The following is a 17,218-nucleotide window of genomic DNA, read 5'->3' on the forward strand; positions in this document are numbered from 1 at the left end:
GTGTATCATGTCCACAGTGAGGGGTTGGGGGGAAAGGGGAGGGGGGGATTGGGAAGGGGGGGTGGGGTAGGAGTGGACGGTGGTGGGATGGATGGTGGGTTCCCACTAACTAATCACAGAATACATAGAATATATGGATCCAGTGACTCACACGGGCTTGTGTGGTGTCTCTCCCTCAACGCTGACTGGTGTGGGTAAATACAGACTCATATACTGGAGTCTCAGATATACATTAAACTCACACGGCCTGATGTGAGTCCTTGCCCTCAGAGGGTAATGTCCTGTATGGATGTTGTCCTGTTGTTCCAGCAGAGTTGTCCCCCGATGGGTGTGGTGTGTGAGTGTCTCCTCTCCCCGTGTCCCAAATGACCAAAAAGAAATGTGCAAACCAAAAGTCAAAATGAATTAAAAGGTCTTTAATGGGTTGACAGTGAAGACATGTGCATACACTATGCATACATGTTGTGATGCTTAGAAAGTATAAAACAATATAAGACACGATACCACAATGAACTAAACAGTATGTGATGTACTGAAGCAAACACAAAAAAGGACTCTCACACTAAACAAATATATAAAATCACTTGCCCAGCATCATCCGCTCAGAGCACTCCTGCCGGAGCTCATTGACAGAGGGACCCAGCACACTGCAGGACATCCGGTTTAGATCCCCCTTTCCGGTTCCGCTGCCGGACGCGCCAGTTGGAGCAAAAAACGGAGGAGGAGATTGTGCAGGAGTGCTCTGAGCGGATGATGCTGGGCAAGTGATTTTATATATTTGTTTAGTGTGAGAGTCCTTTTTTGTGTTTGCTTCAGTACATCACATACTGTTTAGTTCATTGTGGTATTGTGTCTTATATTGTTTTATACTTTCTAAGCATCACAACATGTATGCATAGTGTATGCACATGTCTTCACTGTCAACCCATTAAAGACCTTTTAATTCATTTTGACTTTTGGTTTGCACATTTCTTTTTGGTCATTTGGGACACGGGGAGAGGAGACACTCACACACCACACCCATCGGGGGACAACTCTGCTGGAACAACAGGACAACATCCATACAGGACATTACCCTCTGAGGGCAAGGACTCACATCAGGCCGTGTGAGTTTAATGTATATCTGAGACTCCAGTATATGAGTTTGTATTTACCCACACCAGTCAGCGTTGAGGGAGAGACACCACACAAGCCCGTGTGAGTCACTGGATCCATATATTCTATGTATTCTGTGATTAGTTAGTGGGAACCCACCATCCATCCCACCACCGTCCACTCCTACCCCACCCCCCCACTCCCCCTTCCCAATCCCCCCCTCCCCTTTCCCCCCAACCCCTCACTGTGGACATGATACACTAATATCGTGTTTTATTCTTTTATTCTTGTCTCAATACTGCATCCGGATCCACTATATTCGTGAGGTCCACGAGGTTCGCGCTGACCATCTTCACACCACTACTGCCACATTGAGAAGAACACGGGATTCCCTTCTCCAAGGTCAAGCAGCAACCACAAAATCAACAAAAAGGGCCAGTATATGTTTTTCTACACACCCTTTTGCACCACAAACACCAAAACCATATTTTATATTTTATCATTTTTTTAACTGAGTAAGGCATTACAACAACTTTTTAAGCCACAAAATTTAGGGAGCGCCCCAGTCCAAATAACCTCCACCTGTAGGACTACCTACTGGGGTTCTAGCTGCCAGGAAGAAAAATACACCGATACCGCCAAAATGGAGGGCAAGATGCGGCGTTCCTGTAATTAACCCTATCCCACGGAAGAGTGGCCCTTCTGGTCCTATGAGGATAAAGATGAAGATATCTCTTATGGGAAACCTGAAACAAGAGGCGCCCGCAATACACCCCTAGGATGGTGGAGGTGCATAAACACGGTACACACCAAACAAACAGGTCTCTGTGACCCCAAAAATTCCTGCCAGCTAATGCAATTGCAAGAAAAGCCTGGTGGCTGCTGTGAAAATGCTGAAGTTTCTAACCTAGAAGGAGACCCCAGTACGCCTGATGGAACGGAGTCGTCCAAAGTAAAAAAGGCAGAAAAAGAAGGATCAGACACGTCCTCAGATCCCGCAGAGGAAAAGGGGGGCGAGAAACTGCAGCAAAGAGGAAATGGGGAATTGGTCCCGCGGATGACCGAATATCCAGAGGGCCCAAGGCAGAAGTCGTGTACCCCAAAGAAGTGTCTGGTGCTGACAGTGAGAACCCCTCAAACTATACCAGGGAAGCGGAGCCGGAACCCATGAGTGATGATCCCTTGACCAGCCCAGCAGATGCCCTGGAAAATACCAAGCAGGACTCTGATCTGCTCTGTAAACGATTGAAACATGAGATAGAAGCTAATGCCAAGCAACAGAGTGATCTGTTATCAATCGCCTTTGACTGTGGGACAGTGCTGAACACTGAGCGTGCTGAACACTGAGCGTCACTTACGTAGAGACTTAAAAGATCGGATGACTTAGCTGAAGACAGCGAATACTATTATTTTCGCCATGGTCAAGAAACAGACCCGCTGGGACTAAGTTATTGCCGACTTGCAGCAGAAACAGGTGGTTAGAAAAAAGGCCCTCTGGCTCAGTGCAGAGCTTGGAGGCTCTCGAAACGCGGTTGACCGCCTCAGTACGGACCTCGAAGTCTCTCGAACAGAAATTCGCAGTCTTCCTGCCCGGCTGCAAGTCTCCCAGATAGAGTTTCACAGCCTACTGTAGGTACCAAGCGGGAGATCTTCCAGAAAGAAGTCCATACACTCAAGTTAGAGCTGGATGCTTATCGCCAGGAGGTCAACACTATCCGGATAGAGGTGGACATATCGCAGAATCAGGTTCATACTCTCCGCATAGCACTGGATGCCTCACACCAAGAGATCAGCAGTTGCCCCACAGAACTGGAAGTCTATAAAAAGGAACTTCATAGTCTCACTGAGGAGCTGGACATCTCTCAAAAAGCTATCCTCAGTCACAAGTAACAGTTCAGAAAATGGTAGCAATGTATGACGTTCTGGTAGAATCAGCATGAAACATATTTGAATTCATACATTGCTACAATTTTCGGAATGGTTACTTGTGAATAGTATCACAAGTTCACCATTAGAATATTGCTGTTGCACGTTTATACTGGATTCCTATTTTTGTTCACCATTCCCTTTGTAATGAGCTACTTGTGCCCAGTACATTAGGGTGGAGGCTTCTCATGCACTGCAGGCAGCGGATACACAATACGTTGTATGTTACACTATACATTGTGTATGTTACATGCAGTCACTCACCTTTTCTTGGTCGTACATATGCAGAAGAAGCCAGGTCTGCCTCGTCTTTTGAAACTTCCATTCCTTGTGTTTCTTAGACCAGCTGCAAATCAAAGTTAATCGCATTAATATCAAGCTTTACATTTCAATAAAACGGTCTATAGCATGAAAAATAAATGAACTTGTAAGCAGATTTAGGTCAAAACTAAACGGCAATAAATCATAATGCACAATGAATGGGCTATAAACTTAACACTACTTGTTAAATCTGGCCCTAAGTGATTTAACAATATAATCTAAGTATTAACCTGAAATTAGCCTTCAGATTTGTATTGCCTAATTCTGCAAACCCATTCTCTTTTAGTCACGATAAAAGAAAACATATAAATATATATATAAATATATAAATATATATATATATATATATATATATATATATATATATATATATATATATATATATCATGTAAACACGCAGTTGCTGTATTTCTTCATGTTCATTTTACTGTCCAGAAAAAGCAAGGACACACACACACGCGCACACAAACGCACACACACACACACACACACACCCTAGGTGTCTCCCTGTGTGTGCCAGTCCCACTAATGGGCAGATATAGATATATACATACACACAACAGAAAGCCGGAGCACGCCAAATTCTACTGCCCAGAACGCCACGATCACTGGGTGATGTGCGGTCAGTATGTCGCGGCCCCCGGCGCTTCTCTCCTACAAGGACCTTTCCCGCTGCATTATAGAGTATAACATTGCTAGTGCTTAAGCCTTAAGGTAACAGTACAGAGATTGCATGTGGCCATCCAGCAATGCGAGCGTGTAATCGGTGTTCCTTCTGTAGCCTCGAGAGGGGCTGCAGTATATTGTAAAGCATAATGTTTAGTGTTTCAGACTCCCTAACCCCCTGGGTGCCTCTTGATGTAGTTGTCATGTATGATGTAGTGATGTGATGTAGTGGTTATGCCATTAGCTTGTTTGCTAGGGGGAGAGCCGCGGGAGCGCTGACCACCATGTGGCCGGCTGAGAACGCCTCCTCAACCGCTCCGTCATCGGTGACACCGCAGTCACGGGATAGCGAAGTGGCGGAGGGGTGTGCAAAGGAACTATCCGCGGCTCACCTCCATCCTAAGAGTACGCACGTTTTCATTCATACAGCGCCCACCAAGTACACAGCGCTTTGCAACGCTACAATAGGAGGTAAATAATGTACGTTGCAAACGCGGGGGGAAAAGCACAGCAGGGAAATGGCAACATAGGGATAAAGGAGACCCTGCCCCAAAGAGCTTACAATCTAAGGCAGGGGCGCTCAACCCTAGTCCTCAAGACCCCCCCCAACAGGTCAGGTTTTCAGGACATCCGTGCTTCAGCACAGATGGCTCAATCAGTGGCTCAGTCTTTGACTGCACCACCTGTGCTGAATACTGAGCCTCTAATTGAGCCACCTGTGCTGAGGCTAGGACTGAATAAGCCACCTGTGCTGAAACAGGGATATCCTGAAAGCCTGACCTGTTAGGGGACAGGATGAGGGAAAGACCTGATGAACAAATGTAACGAGGCTAAAAAATGGCAAACATAAATATCATAGAACCAATCGGAATGCAGAGAGCCTGAAAGCTATACTAAAAGTGACAATACTTTTGTAATAAAAAGATATTATATATATATATATATATATATATATATATATTATTAAGACAATTCAAAAAGTGACTGGTGTTGGGAGTCTGCCATTATATGACTGTAAAGGTGGGGGGGAAGGGGCAAGTGAAGTGGAAGGGGAGAGATGGATAGTAAGGTTGGAGAGAGAGAGAGAGAGAGAGGGAGGCGACAGTGACAACACAAGTGGTGGAAGGGGAGAGGACCTGAGGTATGGTACAAATTATACAAACAAACTTTAATAATAAAACAAATAAAAATTTAAATAATCAAAATATAAAAAAATGAAACTGCTGAATACAGTAAATGAATGCGTAATCACAATTGAAATGTGTGAAAGTCTTATCTATGCAGCGTGATCAATTGGAGAAAAAATAAAGAGGATCTTGACAAGCAAGGGCCTTTATATTACCAATGAAAGAGCTCTGATCCGCGCTCGTGCTTCCTAAAAGTTCCTGTGTGGTGCACCTTTATCTTCTTGCTGCTACTGTGTAGGGAGGCTCTCCTCCACAAACACCCACCGAGGGCGAGACACCATGCAGAGAGACACAGAGCGCCACAGGTATATAATGCTTTACTGGCCCCAAAGGGCAGCTCTAGGTTTAACATACCAGAGAAAGGGTTAAAAGCCGCAGTCCACACGGATCACCATTGAGTCCTGCATTATTTTTATGCGCTTTAAGACATCTCTTCTGGCCTTTTCCAGGAGACAGAAGCGTTTTGAAATATTAAGTCTCCAAGAGGTCAAAACGGAGCTCTCCCCGGAGCCCAGCGCAGTGTGAGGTGATGTAACCTCAGATGCTGGAGATGAAGAAAAGTAGGATTTTTGTTCAACACTAATGCGTGCGTATATATATATAGCTCTTATTGGCCCAAGCAGCACACGTGTGGTACTAGGTGGCGAGTAGATTTTTTTGTTCGGCGAGTAGATTTTTGGGTGATTTGTCGACCACTATATATATATATATAAACATTTTAAAGAGGCCATGCTCAGGGCACGATACTAACCCTGGTAAAGCTGCTTTGAGACAAGTTTAAATGACTAATACTCAGCAAGGTTATTCCATCTCTTAAGAGCAGGAATAGAATGGTTTCCAGGCGGCAGTGGGAGTTTCAGGAGAGCAGAGAGATAAAAGTCTCGCATAGGGTCACACTGAACGGATGTGTCTCCGGATAAAACTGTGGGACAAGGCCTGAACTAAACCAAGTATTTTAAATTGTATCATTTTTGCAAAGTCTGAATGTTTCTTATTGTTTCAACTTAAAATGAGATACTCTGAACAGCGCACCGAAGATATTGTCAAACGCGTTTGCTCTGCCTCAATGATAACATATTTATACACAGCCCAACATAAACTACCCATTACAATGACATGGGACGGTCACGGTGAGAGAATCCCACCCCGAACCTCACAAATTAGGAACATTCTTCTGCCTGTCAGTTTCTTAAAGATGTCAGTCACCTAGTTTTAATGTATTAAACATGTCACGGTCATTTAGTTCAATATGGCCTCTCATGGATTGCACCTTTCATGCAAAGAATATAGCTCAGGGGCTTCCAACCTTTTTTGGAAAAGGAACCCCAAGTAAAATTCTGAGGAACCCCAAACCATTGCTAATAGCGCATCCAAGATCAGATGCATTGTAAGGAACCCCAACCCTCTCTAATAGCGCGTCTGAGATAAGAAGCATTGTAAGGAACCCCAACCCTCTCTAATAGCGCGTCTGAGATCAGATGCATTGTAAGGAACCCCAACCCTCTCTAATAGCGCGTCTGAGATCAGATGCATTGTAAGGAACCCCAACCCTCTCTAATAGCGCGTCTGAGATCAGATGCATTGTAAGGAACCCCAACCCTCTCTAATAGCGCGCCTGAGATCAGATGCATTGTAAGGAACCCCAAACCTCTCTAACAGCGCGTCTGAGATCAGATGCATTGTAAGGAACCCCAACCCTCTCTAACAGCGCGTCTGAGATCAGGTGCATTGTAAGGAACCCCAACCCTCTCTAATAGTGTCTGAGATTAGATGCATTGTAAGGAACCCCAACCCTCTCTAACAGCGCGTCTGAGATCAGATGCATTGTAAGGAACCCCAACCTTCTCTAATAGCGCGTCTGAGATCAGATACATTGTAAGGAACCCCAACCCTCTCTAACAGCGCGTCTGAGATCAGATGCATTGTAAGGAACCCCAACCTTCTCTAATAGCGCGTCTGAGATCAGATGCATTCTAAATTCTTCTATATTTGATACAGTTTTCAAATGACCAAAATAATTGCAGAGAACCCTTTAGGGGCGCCCGTTGAACCCGTGTGTTCCTAGAAACCCCGGCTGAAAATCATTGATATAGCTGAAGAGACCAAACCCCAACATTAAGCAAATGCCATTCACTGCACAGCACAAATAATGCCATGTTATACATACCAGTCTGTTAACAAAGTACTCTCACGGCATTACGTGGCTAAAATATAAATTGTGCGCAGCAGAAGAGAGGCCCCATCCAAAATAGTTTTCCTGTTGCACAATATGTTGATGTATTCTTACACATTTTGCCTCCTGGGCATTGTGCTTTTTATTTAAATAGTTGAACGTTAACGTTATAATTCCAGCTGGCACATACGAGTAATGTGTGGTCAGCTTGGCGAAACGAGAAAAACGTGAATTTGGAAATCTGTCTGGAAACCAAACTCGGTTACCCAGTACAAAGAGAACATGGCATCACGCAAAACGCAGAGCGTACGGGCCCACATTCCATTCCCAGGCAATGCTTCGGGCACATGTAATTTCTTCTGCATAAGCAACTACTTGAAGCAACCCATACTAGCGTTTCTTATTAAGCGCATAACAGATATGGCCTCTTTGCTGTGGGACAGCTACATACTGACCCACGAGGACAAAGGACTTTGAAACCACAGCTGCATTCAATCTGAACCCTCTCAGGCGGACAGCCTTTGGCGCAGCTAAAGTGTGTGAGCCGTTTGCTGATGTTAAAGCTTTTCTATTTCAATCTGAAACTCACCATCCCTTTTATCCCTTGCACCCAAATTTCTAACTCTTTTGCTGTAACCATGTATTGTTATAACTCTGTGCCCAGGACATACGTGAAAACGAGAGGTAACACTCAATGTATTACTTCCTGGTAACACATTTTATAAATAAATAATATTGTAGGGAAAGTGGGGCAGTCACCTTTTTCTGTTTAACACACATTACACAGGAGCCGCTGACTAACTGATCGGAATTCATACAAATCGTTCTTCTTGAGGCAATTCTCGCTGAGGGTTTATGACATTTCTGGTAATACCAGGGAGGTTTTTGTCTTTTCTTTGATTGTTAAGTGTCTGCCGGGAACGTGTTAAATAACGGTAAAGATATTAAAGGAAGAGCCAACAGCGCAACTAGGAATTCCAGGGTACATCTCACCGACCTTCCTAATATTACTCAATCAGTCCCGAGTAAAGTAATGGCCTTGAAATGATACAGTCAGTACAGTCGGGTATTTAGAGTAACGGAGGCTCCCAATTCAATGGTTAGAAGTTTCCTGTGAAATGGGCCTCAAAAAACAGGAGCCCCTCACCCCAAGAAACCACAATCTGCTGTTCTTTTCTGGTGTCCTCTGCCTGACCTTTTAACTTCTGGGGCATCATTGTCATTAGGTCACTTTGGTCCAACATGGGACTGACCCTTTAACCCATTAAACAGGCCACTGTCATTAGGTCATTTTGGTCCCACATGAAAGGGAGAGAAGAACAAAAACTATACATCTTGGGGGATGGTTACATGAACACAACACATTTGGGAGGGTCAGTGTGGGGGGAGTATTGACTATGGGCCCCCTCCAAGGTCCACATCTTGAATTTGGTGATATGGAACTACAGCAATAACAAAGTCTCAGGTCGGTCCATTAAATGTGCAGGGACCCAAATAGGGTTTGAGAAAAATACTGGAATATTTATCAGAATGCATCAATGCTTTTTCTTTCTTCTAATCAATAGTACTAGATTAAAATAAATAAATAACAATAATTATATATATATATATATATATATATATATATATATATATATATATATATATATATATAATCATTAGTGTGGATTTTTAATGAGCTTTTCTGTGCAGCATTTAATCAAGACATAGCACAACAATTACTGCACTTTGTTTTACTGTACTTCCAGTCATTCAGAGCAGAATCCCCTGCGACATACTGAAACCTTCGCCTGTCTATATGGGAGGCTTTAATTAGATCTCTTTCTTTCAAAGTGCACTGGTTTACTACTGTGTGTTAGTTTGTCATTGTATTTTACCCCTTCTGTAAGAAATCCTCTCCTCCCAAGAAGCACGGAAACCCTCAGCTCACTTTAGGGAGGGAGGAAGGGGGAATAATGACGACTCCGGTACGAAATTGAGCATGCCGCACTGTATAGTGATGCTGTGTATCCTCATACGTCTCACACACATTCTCCTTCCTGGAGAATAGAATGCTAAATGCAGCACAAGTATACAAATGCAATCCCTGACGTGTTTATTCTAAGTAGGAACTGCTCAAGCTGCCTCCAAACAACCAAGCGTACATTCCATCCTCAATGTGGAGTTTATTCTACCACTGTCTGGCAGTGTTTAGAAGACATTAGGGGCGAACAGTTGGACTCAGCAGCTGCATTTAATAGTTGTACATAGTTTCATACGACAACATACTACTAGTTTGTTTTCTCAGGGGAGAACTATGAATGAGTTCCAGCTTTAAAAGGCCTATCAAGACTGGGTAATAATTCTGTGACATGGCCCCTATTCTTTTTCCCATTCTCTTTAACCGATGTTCCCCAATACATTGCCAACACCTGGGAGGGAGTTTTCTATCGGCAGGGCACAAAGCCTTGGCAGAGCTGGGCCCCCCAAAAAAAACGTGCAAGATTTATTAAGGGGAAAAAATCTCATCGGTTTCAATTGGTTACGGTAACGTTTGCTAAATCTGGTGCTATTTTTTGCACCAAGGGAGACTTTAATTAAAATAGTGTGACATTAATGTTAATTCCACATTGGAAAAGAGTGAGACTAAGGCTGCGCTTATAGTGCCTGGCAACGGTGACGCGACGTCGCTCCAAAACAAATCCATTGACTCTGTCGCAAGCGCTTATAGTAAGCGTGATGGCGACTGAGCGACCAAAAATTTTGAAGCCGGGTAAATTTGATTTTTTAGAGACACTCGCCACATGTGACTGTCTCTAAATCAATCAGAAAGCGCTGCCCGTCCCCTTCGTGACGTCACTGGCCTTGTCGCCAGCGATGTCGCTTAAAACTGAAGTTTAACTTTCACTAGTGGCGATGTCATCGGTCGCGTTGCCGGCACTATAAGCGCGGCCTTAGGAACAGGTCAAACTCGCCAAAAGTCTGCCCCACGGTCTGACAGGGCCGTGAGAATGGGCTGGGCTAGAACTTGTGAACGTGGATACATTAACGGCATGTTAGATCTTCTGTGAATCTCAAAGTTCTCAACCTGTCCCGAACCACAGTCAGATACGTGCGGCTTCCAATCCTTACGGGTGAGACGATCCAAATCTAGGCAGACAGATAATACACACAATACTGGCAGTCGGAAACACCAAGATGGAAGAATGGCAAATCCTTAGCTCGTGGTTTGTACCAGAGGACCATCACAGAGCAGTGACGTACGGAGAAGAGACACACTCGCTCCATGCTATAGTACTGCACTGCTGCTAACCGCGATGCCACCTGGGAACTGGGCATAGATGGTACATGTTGGTTTGCTCCCAGCCTGTGGCATCTGTGCAATTTCTTTTACCGGACAGAACGGAAAGGCATATGCGTCATATCCAGCATGCAGTCAAAGGCAAAGCAGATGGCCGAGTGCATTTACAGAGCTCAAAACGACCCTGATGGGCCCCAGCTGCTGACCAGATATGAAATATGTTTGCCATCTTCCTATCAGCCCTCGGTGGAAGTTATGTAAGACCGTGTCCTAAACGCCACGAGCCCTTCACTTCCTCCTGCACCGCTGAGAGGAAGCATGACACGGAACTATTTAGACAGGCCGAGTATTTCAATCTAAAGTGATACCAGCCGTGGCAGCGCGCGCCTTTTCCTCGCTCGCCAAACACGAACCCATTATTTTAGAAGGTCCTATAATTCATACGGAGTCGCACGTTCATTTTTTCGGTGTTCTTCCTTACGAAAACAAACTCTGCTTCAGCAGATGTTTCATATTTGCAGAAATCTGCTGACACGGGTGATTGTTACTTTACCAAAACCATCCCGTGCCTGAAGTGAAAAACTAAAACCCTACCTGGTCCTGTATATTACATCCCGAAGAGAGATTGCTCTTACTTTTATTTTTACTAGTGCTACGTGTACAAGTAGGTGACAGATATACAAGTTATTGCACAATTAAAGCATAATAATGTGATATACGTATATATTTTGTATATTTCCTCCTTTCCTATTTTTATGGGAACAAACATGTCTGGTTTAACTGCCCGCTACGGCAGTGAAGGGGTTAAGAACGTAAAACTCCCACCGTTTTAAATACTTTAGGGCGAGTTCGCATGCAGAAGGCTTTGCCGGCTCTTCTTCCTGCCCCTCGACCTCGCTTTCTCGTTTCAGCTGCTTTTCTTCTTTCTTGCGTTCCTTTTTTAGCTTTCTCTCCAGGACTCTCTGCTCCTCTGCGGTAAGGTCCTCGAATTCCAGGCTCTCTGCCGCCTCTACCTGCAGCAAAAAAAAGGTATTCGCAATGAATCTCAACGCCCCAAGGACGCGCTGATCAGAATCGTGTCACAAATGGCAGCACATATTCAAAGCCACTTTGGAGAAGAAAAGAAGGATACTTCAACTCTACAATGTTATGTTGCACGTGTTGTATTGCTGGGGTGTGTGTGTATATATGTCACAGTAATGAAGAGCTACAGGAACGTTTTGGGGGCACGGCCCCTTCCTGAGACAAAAGCTACCTGTGTGGGAGAGACACAGACTGGGGGGAGGGAGGGAGTCTGTATCTGTGTGAGAGATGGTGGAGGAGGTGAGGAGAGAGGGAAAAGATGTGGAGGGGGAGAGAGAAATAAAATTTAAAAAAAAACCAGTGTAAATGGCGACGCTATTGGACAAATACCATTATAATATTTATTTTTAAGCGATGTAATTTGTTTTCGAAATACATTTTTATTGTGTTTCGGTTCTTACTTTTGGAAATCTGGTCACCCTGTATATGTGACATTATAAATATGCTGTAATTTTCCAAGGCTGTGGGTCTTTGACTGCAACATATAAGCTCTCAGAATATACTCCAATGTCGGTTTCATAATTCAATGCATGTTTAATACGTTTTCCTATTTTGGATTGAACTCCTACATGTGGAAACCAATATCTCACCGGAAACCCACCCAAGGAAATAATACAGCCGTTATCTCAAGTTGCACAGAGTGTTTTTTGTTTTGGTATGGGTGAAAGAAATACAAAAGGCAAAGACAAGTAAAAAACTGTCAAGTTGCATCTTTGGCCCCAATCCAATATGCAAGGGGTGTGCGAGATTTTTTTGGGGGGGTTGGGGGCGTGGCAGTTACAGAGGACCCCCGCGCTCTTCCAAGGCATTTAAATTAAATACCATGGGACCGCGCGAGGCCTCGAACTCACTAACCGTGATTCAGCTGGCTTCGCTCGACGTGTCGCCATGGCAACGCTGCGTCAAATGCCTTTGGTGGGGTCACGTGACCCCGCGGCGTCACTTGACGCCGGCACTAAGGTAAGGTGGGCCACGAGAACTGGGGGGAGAGCAAGCAGGGGGGAGCGGCACCAGAAGTTTTCGCACCCCCGCAATGTGCTATGAATTAGTCTTCCCCTAATTGGGAGGATTTCAGCCTAAAGAGTGGGCCTGATATCTTCGAGATCAGCGATTCCTTACAGGGGTTTGGGAGGTGTCTCTCCACCAAAAAAAATATATATGTAATGGCGGCTCCAGGCAGTATAGCGGTGTCCTGAGCCTGTGTGGGGACTGCGCACTTCGTAAGGACCCAAACTGCACCTTAACATGGGGGGTACAGCCATCATATACAGCAGGAACTTCCACAGCAGCAAGGCATTGTGGGACGTGACTTTGGAAGCTCTCGCAGTGAGTGACAGCTACACCCCTCCCCCATGCTGCCTGCACACACTGAGCGGCAGTTTGGGGCCTTATTAAGCATCTTCTCTCTCGCCCCTCCCTCCCAGAGCTCACCCCTCCCCACCTTTTTAACTTGGGAGGTTTTATCATTTTGCTGAATGGACAGGACTCACTGTGGTTGTTTCCCCTCATACAGAGGTAACAGGAAGGGTTCACAGCTTAGTGTTAGGACCTGCATTAATTTGGTTATGCCTAGACGTTGGTATGCAGGCGTATGACACTTTGGCCAAAGGGTTTAACTAAATAACGAAGAAAATATTATTATTGAAGTATTTAACGTTATACTTCTTACCGTATATGTTTTGTCAATTGGATGTAGCTTGGATTGGGCTCCCCCGTCTTTTACTGATGAGGCGGCGATAAGATTTATTAATTAGGGGTTCGTGGAATAAATATTTTTTTTAGCAGAGGCTGCGCAATGTAAGAAAGGTTGGGAACCGCTTTTCTAGAGCAAGGCGGCCCCGTAGCATAATAAAGCCCGCGGCATTAATATGAGGACACTATCCCACCTCCCACAAAACACGCACCGGAACTTTCTCTGCCAGGCTTCCCGTAAGATGCCGGTCCCAGGACAACCATTGTTTCAACCTGAACAAAAGGAGACTTTTCCCAGCGGACAATTAACTGAACTCACGGCTGAGCAGGACGCATTGTGCTCAGACACAGGTCACTGCGGGGATAGACGTGGCACATTCAGATGTCCAAGATGCATCCTTTAAAAAAAACACTAAAGTAATGACGCTTACTATGCGCGCGCAGTGAGCGTGGCTGGGTTACAAACTCCCCCTTCCCCCCCCCCCCCCCCCATGTTAATTGTATCTGCAGTTTTGGTTTTAGAAAAAAAACGATACTATCCTTTTACGTTTGTTCAGAGATTGTATACATTTAAATTGGGGGGGAAAAAAGGTCTGCAACGGCGCTTTGCACCGTTATCGCCGAAATTGCTACAACCGTACCTCCCAGCTGTTACAGTTTAAATAAGAAATATATCACGGAAACACTGTTTTTTGTTTTGTTTTGTTTTTTAAACTCAAACTGCACTTAACCATGATTAATGTGAATCACTGTAATTACTGTTCTTTGCTTTGTTTGTGATACCAAAAAAATAAAAAAATAAAACACAGCTCACACTTCAAACTTTGTAGAAATACCGAGATCTAAGCAGACTTAAACCAGGCCCTGCTATGAAAGAAATAAGCAGATGCAGCAGTCTCAGGAGCGGCAATGGAAGCCTGACCGCTTGGAACGCTGGGAGCGAGGAGGCCAAATTCTTAGGGGCATACAGGATGTATCAGGGCAATGGTAGTGCAATCATTTATGGGGCAAAAACAAAGCTCCAGATATAACACGGAAAAAAATCCCATTGATTTCAATAGGGCTTATTACATCTTGTGGAGTTTTGTGCCCAGGAATTGTCGGGTGTTTCGTTAACTATTAGGCCGCTCCTCGTCAATCTATATACAGCAATACAGTACTGTGTATTGTGTACACCTTTTTACTCGCTTGTTACTCAGTATGCCAAGGGGTTGGTCACCAAACCTGAAATTTTGGGTGAGTTGCCAAACCAAGCGCATTGGAAACCCCAATGTGTTTACTTTAGTATTGCAAAAAAAAATACGGGAAACACTTTTGTCATTTTAATGTTGCAAAGACAAGAAGAAAAAATAAAATAAAAAAGGTCAACAATTCAAAATCAGAATAGTAATAATTCATTTGCAAGGATGTTCATGTTCTATATATATGTTCTACATATTATCTACATGTTCTACATTCTACGTACATGTTCTACATAGGGCACCTTTTAAATACGATTATTATGACTTACGACCAGTGGTCGAAGAGGGTTAACCCCTAAGGTTCCAGGCTAGCCTGCACCCTACACAGTGGCACGTTGCCAGATTCATAACAATCGAAACATGTTCAACATTGCGGCAAAAGCTCTTTGGAATTTAGTTTGCAATGATTTACACATTTTACAGCACGGAGGGAACATACAGGTTTTTAAAAGGTGGAATCCCACATGGCCGGCCAAAAGACAACCTTTTGTAAAGAATGTGAACAGTCTAAGGCTGCGCTTATGGTGCCGGCGACGGCGCACAAAACAAATGTATTGCCGCCGTTGCGCGCTTATAGTAAGCGCGACGCGACGGAGCGCTGGGAATTTTTGAAGCTGGTCAAATTTGATTTTTCAAAGGCTGTCGCCACATGTGACAGCCTCTGAACCAATCAAAGACCTGGTCGCCCTCGACGTCGCCGGAAAGCGAATTACAACTTTCGCTAGCGGCGATTCCAACCATACTAATAGCAAAGGTTAATTACATACAAGCTACATTTCTTAGGGGACACGCCTTAAAGCTGCAGAGCAAGCAATATCCTACACGTGTGTTTTTAATAAATCAGTTCTGTACTATGAGAAAATACTAGTAGCATTTTTTGTTTTTAAAACAACTCTGAATGACATTTTGAATGTATTATAATGTAACAAGCATTTTCTGTTTCTATAGCAACCATTTACAGTCACACACCCTTCCTCTTCTGAAACAGGCACTGGCACACCCCTTTTTGAGCCCTACCCTCTCTCTAGCAGTGCACCAATTGTATCTAGTGACTGCCTGGTCACAATTTTCCAAACATAACTTTGCATCTTTGGTCCTCTTCTGCTGCACTGGCAGACATTTAGTGAACCCCCAAGCCGAATGTTCGCCGATTGATCTGTTCCCGTGAGCAATTTAGCTAATTACTTATCATTGTGTAGATTGTACAGATGTACATATTAAATGGGGAGGGGGGGGGGCAGCTCGGACTGCTGCTTTAAAAGAAGGAACGAAGATAATCTGGATAAAGTAAATGAAATATAAAAAGTGTCCGTACTCTGGACTTGTAAATAAAATAAATAGTGAGACTCTGAACCATCACACATTGGCTGCTGCTTGTAACCACCCCATAGCTGCTGGAAAGAATTGCCTATTATGGCAAAGAATAGACTAGAAGGACAACTGAAATAGGGCCGCCTTAGATCTGCAAAATAAAGTCACATGTAATGTTTGCGTAATATTTATAGGAGCAAGTCCAGGACCCAGTCCCCACGTTGTAATTCTCAGGCTATATATAGTGCAATTTGTTCCATGGGGTATATTGCACACGGGAATGGAAATGAGATATAAGGTTATCTAATATAAGGTTATCTGTGCGTTTACGGATCTCCAGAAACGCTGGTAATAATGGTTGCACTAATCATTAACCTCGCCACTGACATGAGGGAGCAGGTAGTGCACCGCAGGACTCCTGGCAGTGAAAAGGTTAAAAGTGTATTCCTACTTGATTAACCAGTGTTAGCTCCGATCCTCACTAGGTGGACTAGGCCTTACTAATGCCAAGCCCAAAGGTTCTGGAGATTTAGGATGGGTGAGCAGTCCGGGTCCCCACAATCTGCTTGGTCCCAGGAGAGAAGGCCTGGCCTATGAATGTCTCTTGTCTGCGGAATGCAGGAGAATTCAGAAGCCGAATCTACAAGACGTCTAGTTTCAAAACACTTGGTTTAAGAGGACTTTAAAAGTTGCTGACTGGGTGGCTTTGTGGTTAAAGCATTTCTATGCCCTTTAATTGTGCAAAGCAAAGTCTAAGAAGTGGGAATGATGTGCTAACTGTTGCCAGAATAACCAGCGAGGCTGTATACATAACATGACCACTGTTTAATCTCCTTTTCTATCTCCACCCCCAATACAATCCAGACACAGCCCATCATATTATTATCGTTTGTTGTAAAGCGCCCGCATATTCCGCAGAGCGATACAATGGGGGGTACAGAGATTTGATAATTACATAGAGGCCGGGGGCACGGTTACATACATACATATGTATTATATATATAATATAATATATGGCTCGACAAATGCGGTCGCCCAGGGCGACTGCATTGTGGCCGCTGTCTACTGCTTACCTGCGGCGGTGTCCCCCGGTCTTCTCCGTCTTGACCTTTACGATCATGTTTGTCTCCTGCAGCACTATTCATAATGGCCATGCGGCGCCATATGACGCAGCGCTGCAATGGTAATGGGACGCTGCATGACGTCACAGCGTCCTGTTGCCATGGCAACGCGGCGTCATATG

At 44.3% G+C, this 17,218-nt stretch overlaps 1 protein-coding gene across 2 annotated transcripts in view; it reads right to left on the bottom strand.

Moving 5' to 3' along the window:
- Positions 1 to 17,218, bottom strand: part of CHLSN (cholesin) — a 164,307-nt gene that overhangs the window by 6,001 nt on the left and 141,088 nt on the right. For both annotated transcript variants that reach the window (XM_075565520.1, XM_075565519.1), the window contains exons 3-4: positions 11,474 to 11,661; positions 3,286 to 3,367 (exon numbers count right to left, since the gene is read on the bottom strand). In XM_075565520.1, coding sequence (XP_075421635.1) covers positions 3,286 to 3,367; positions 11,474 to 11,661 — 270 coding nt within the window. The remainder of the gene's footprint in view (positions 1 to 3,285; positions 3,368 to 11,473; positions 11,662 to 17,218) is intronic.

Source organism: Ascaphus truei, chromosome 11 (genome assembly GCF_040206685.1).
Source record: "Ascaphus truei isolate aAscTru1 chromosome 11, aAscTru1.hap1, whole genome shotgun sequence".
Taxonomy (NCBI): Eukaryota; Metazoa; Chordata; class Amphibia; order Anura; family Ascaphidae; genus Ascaphus; species Ascaphus truei.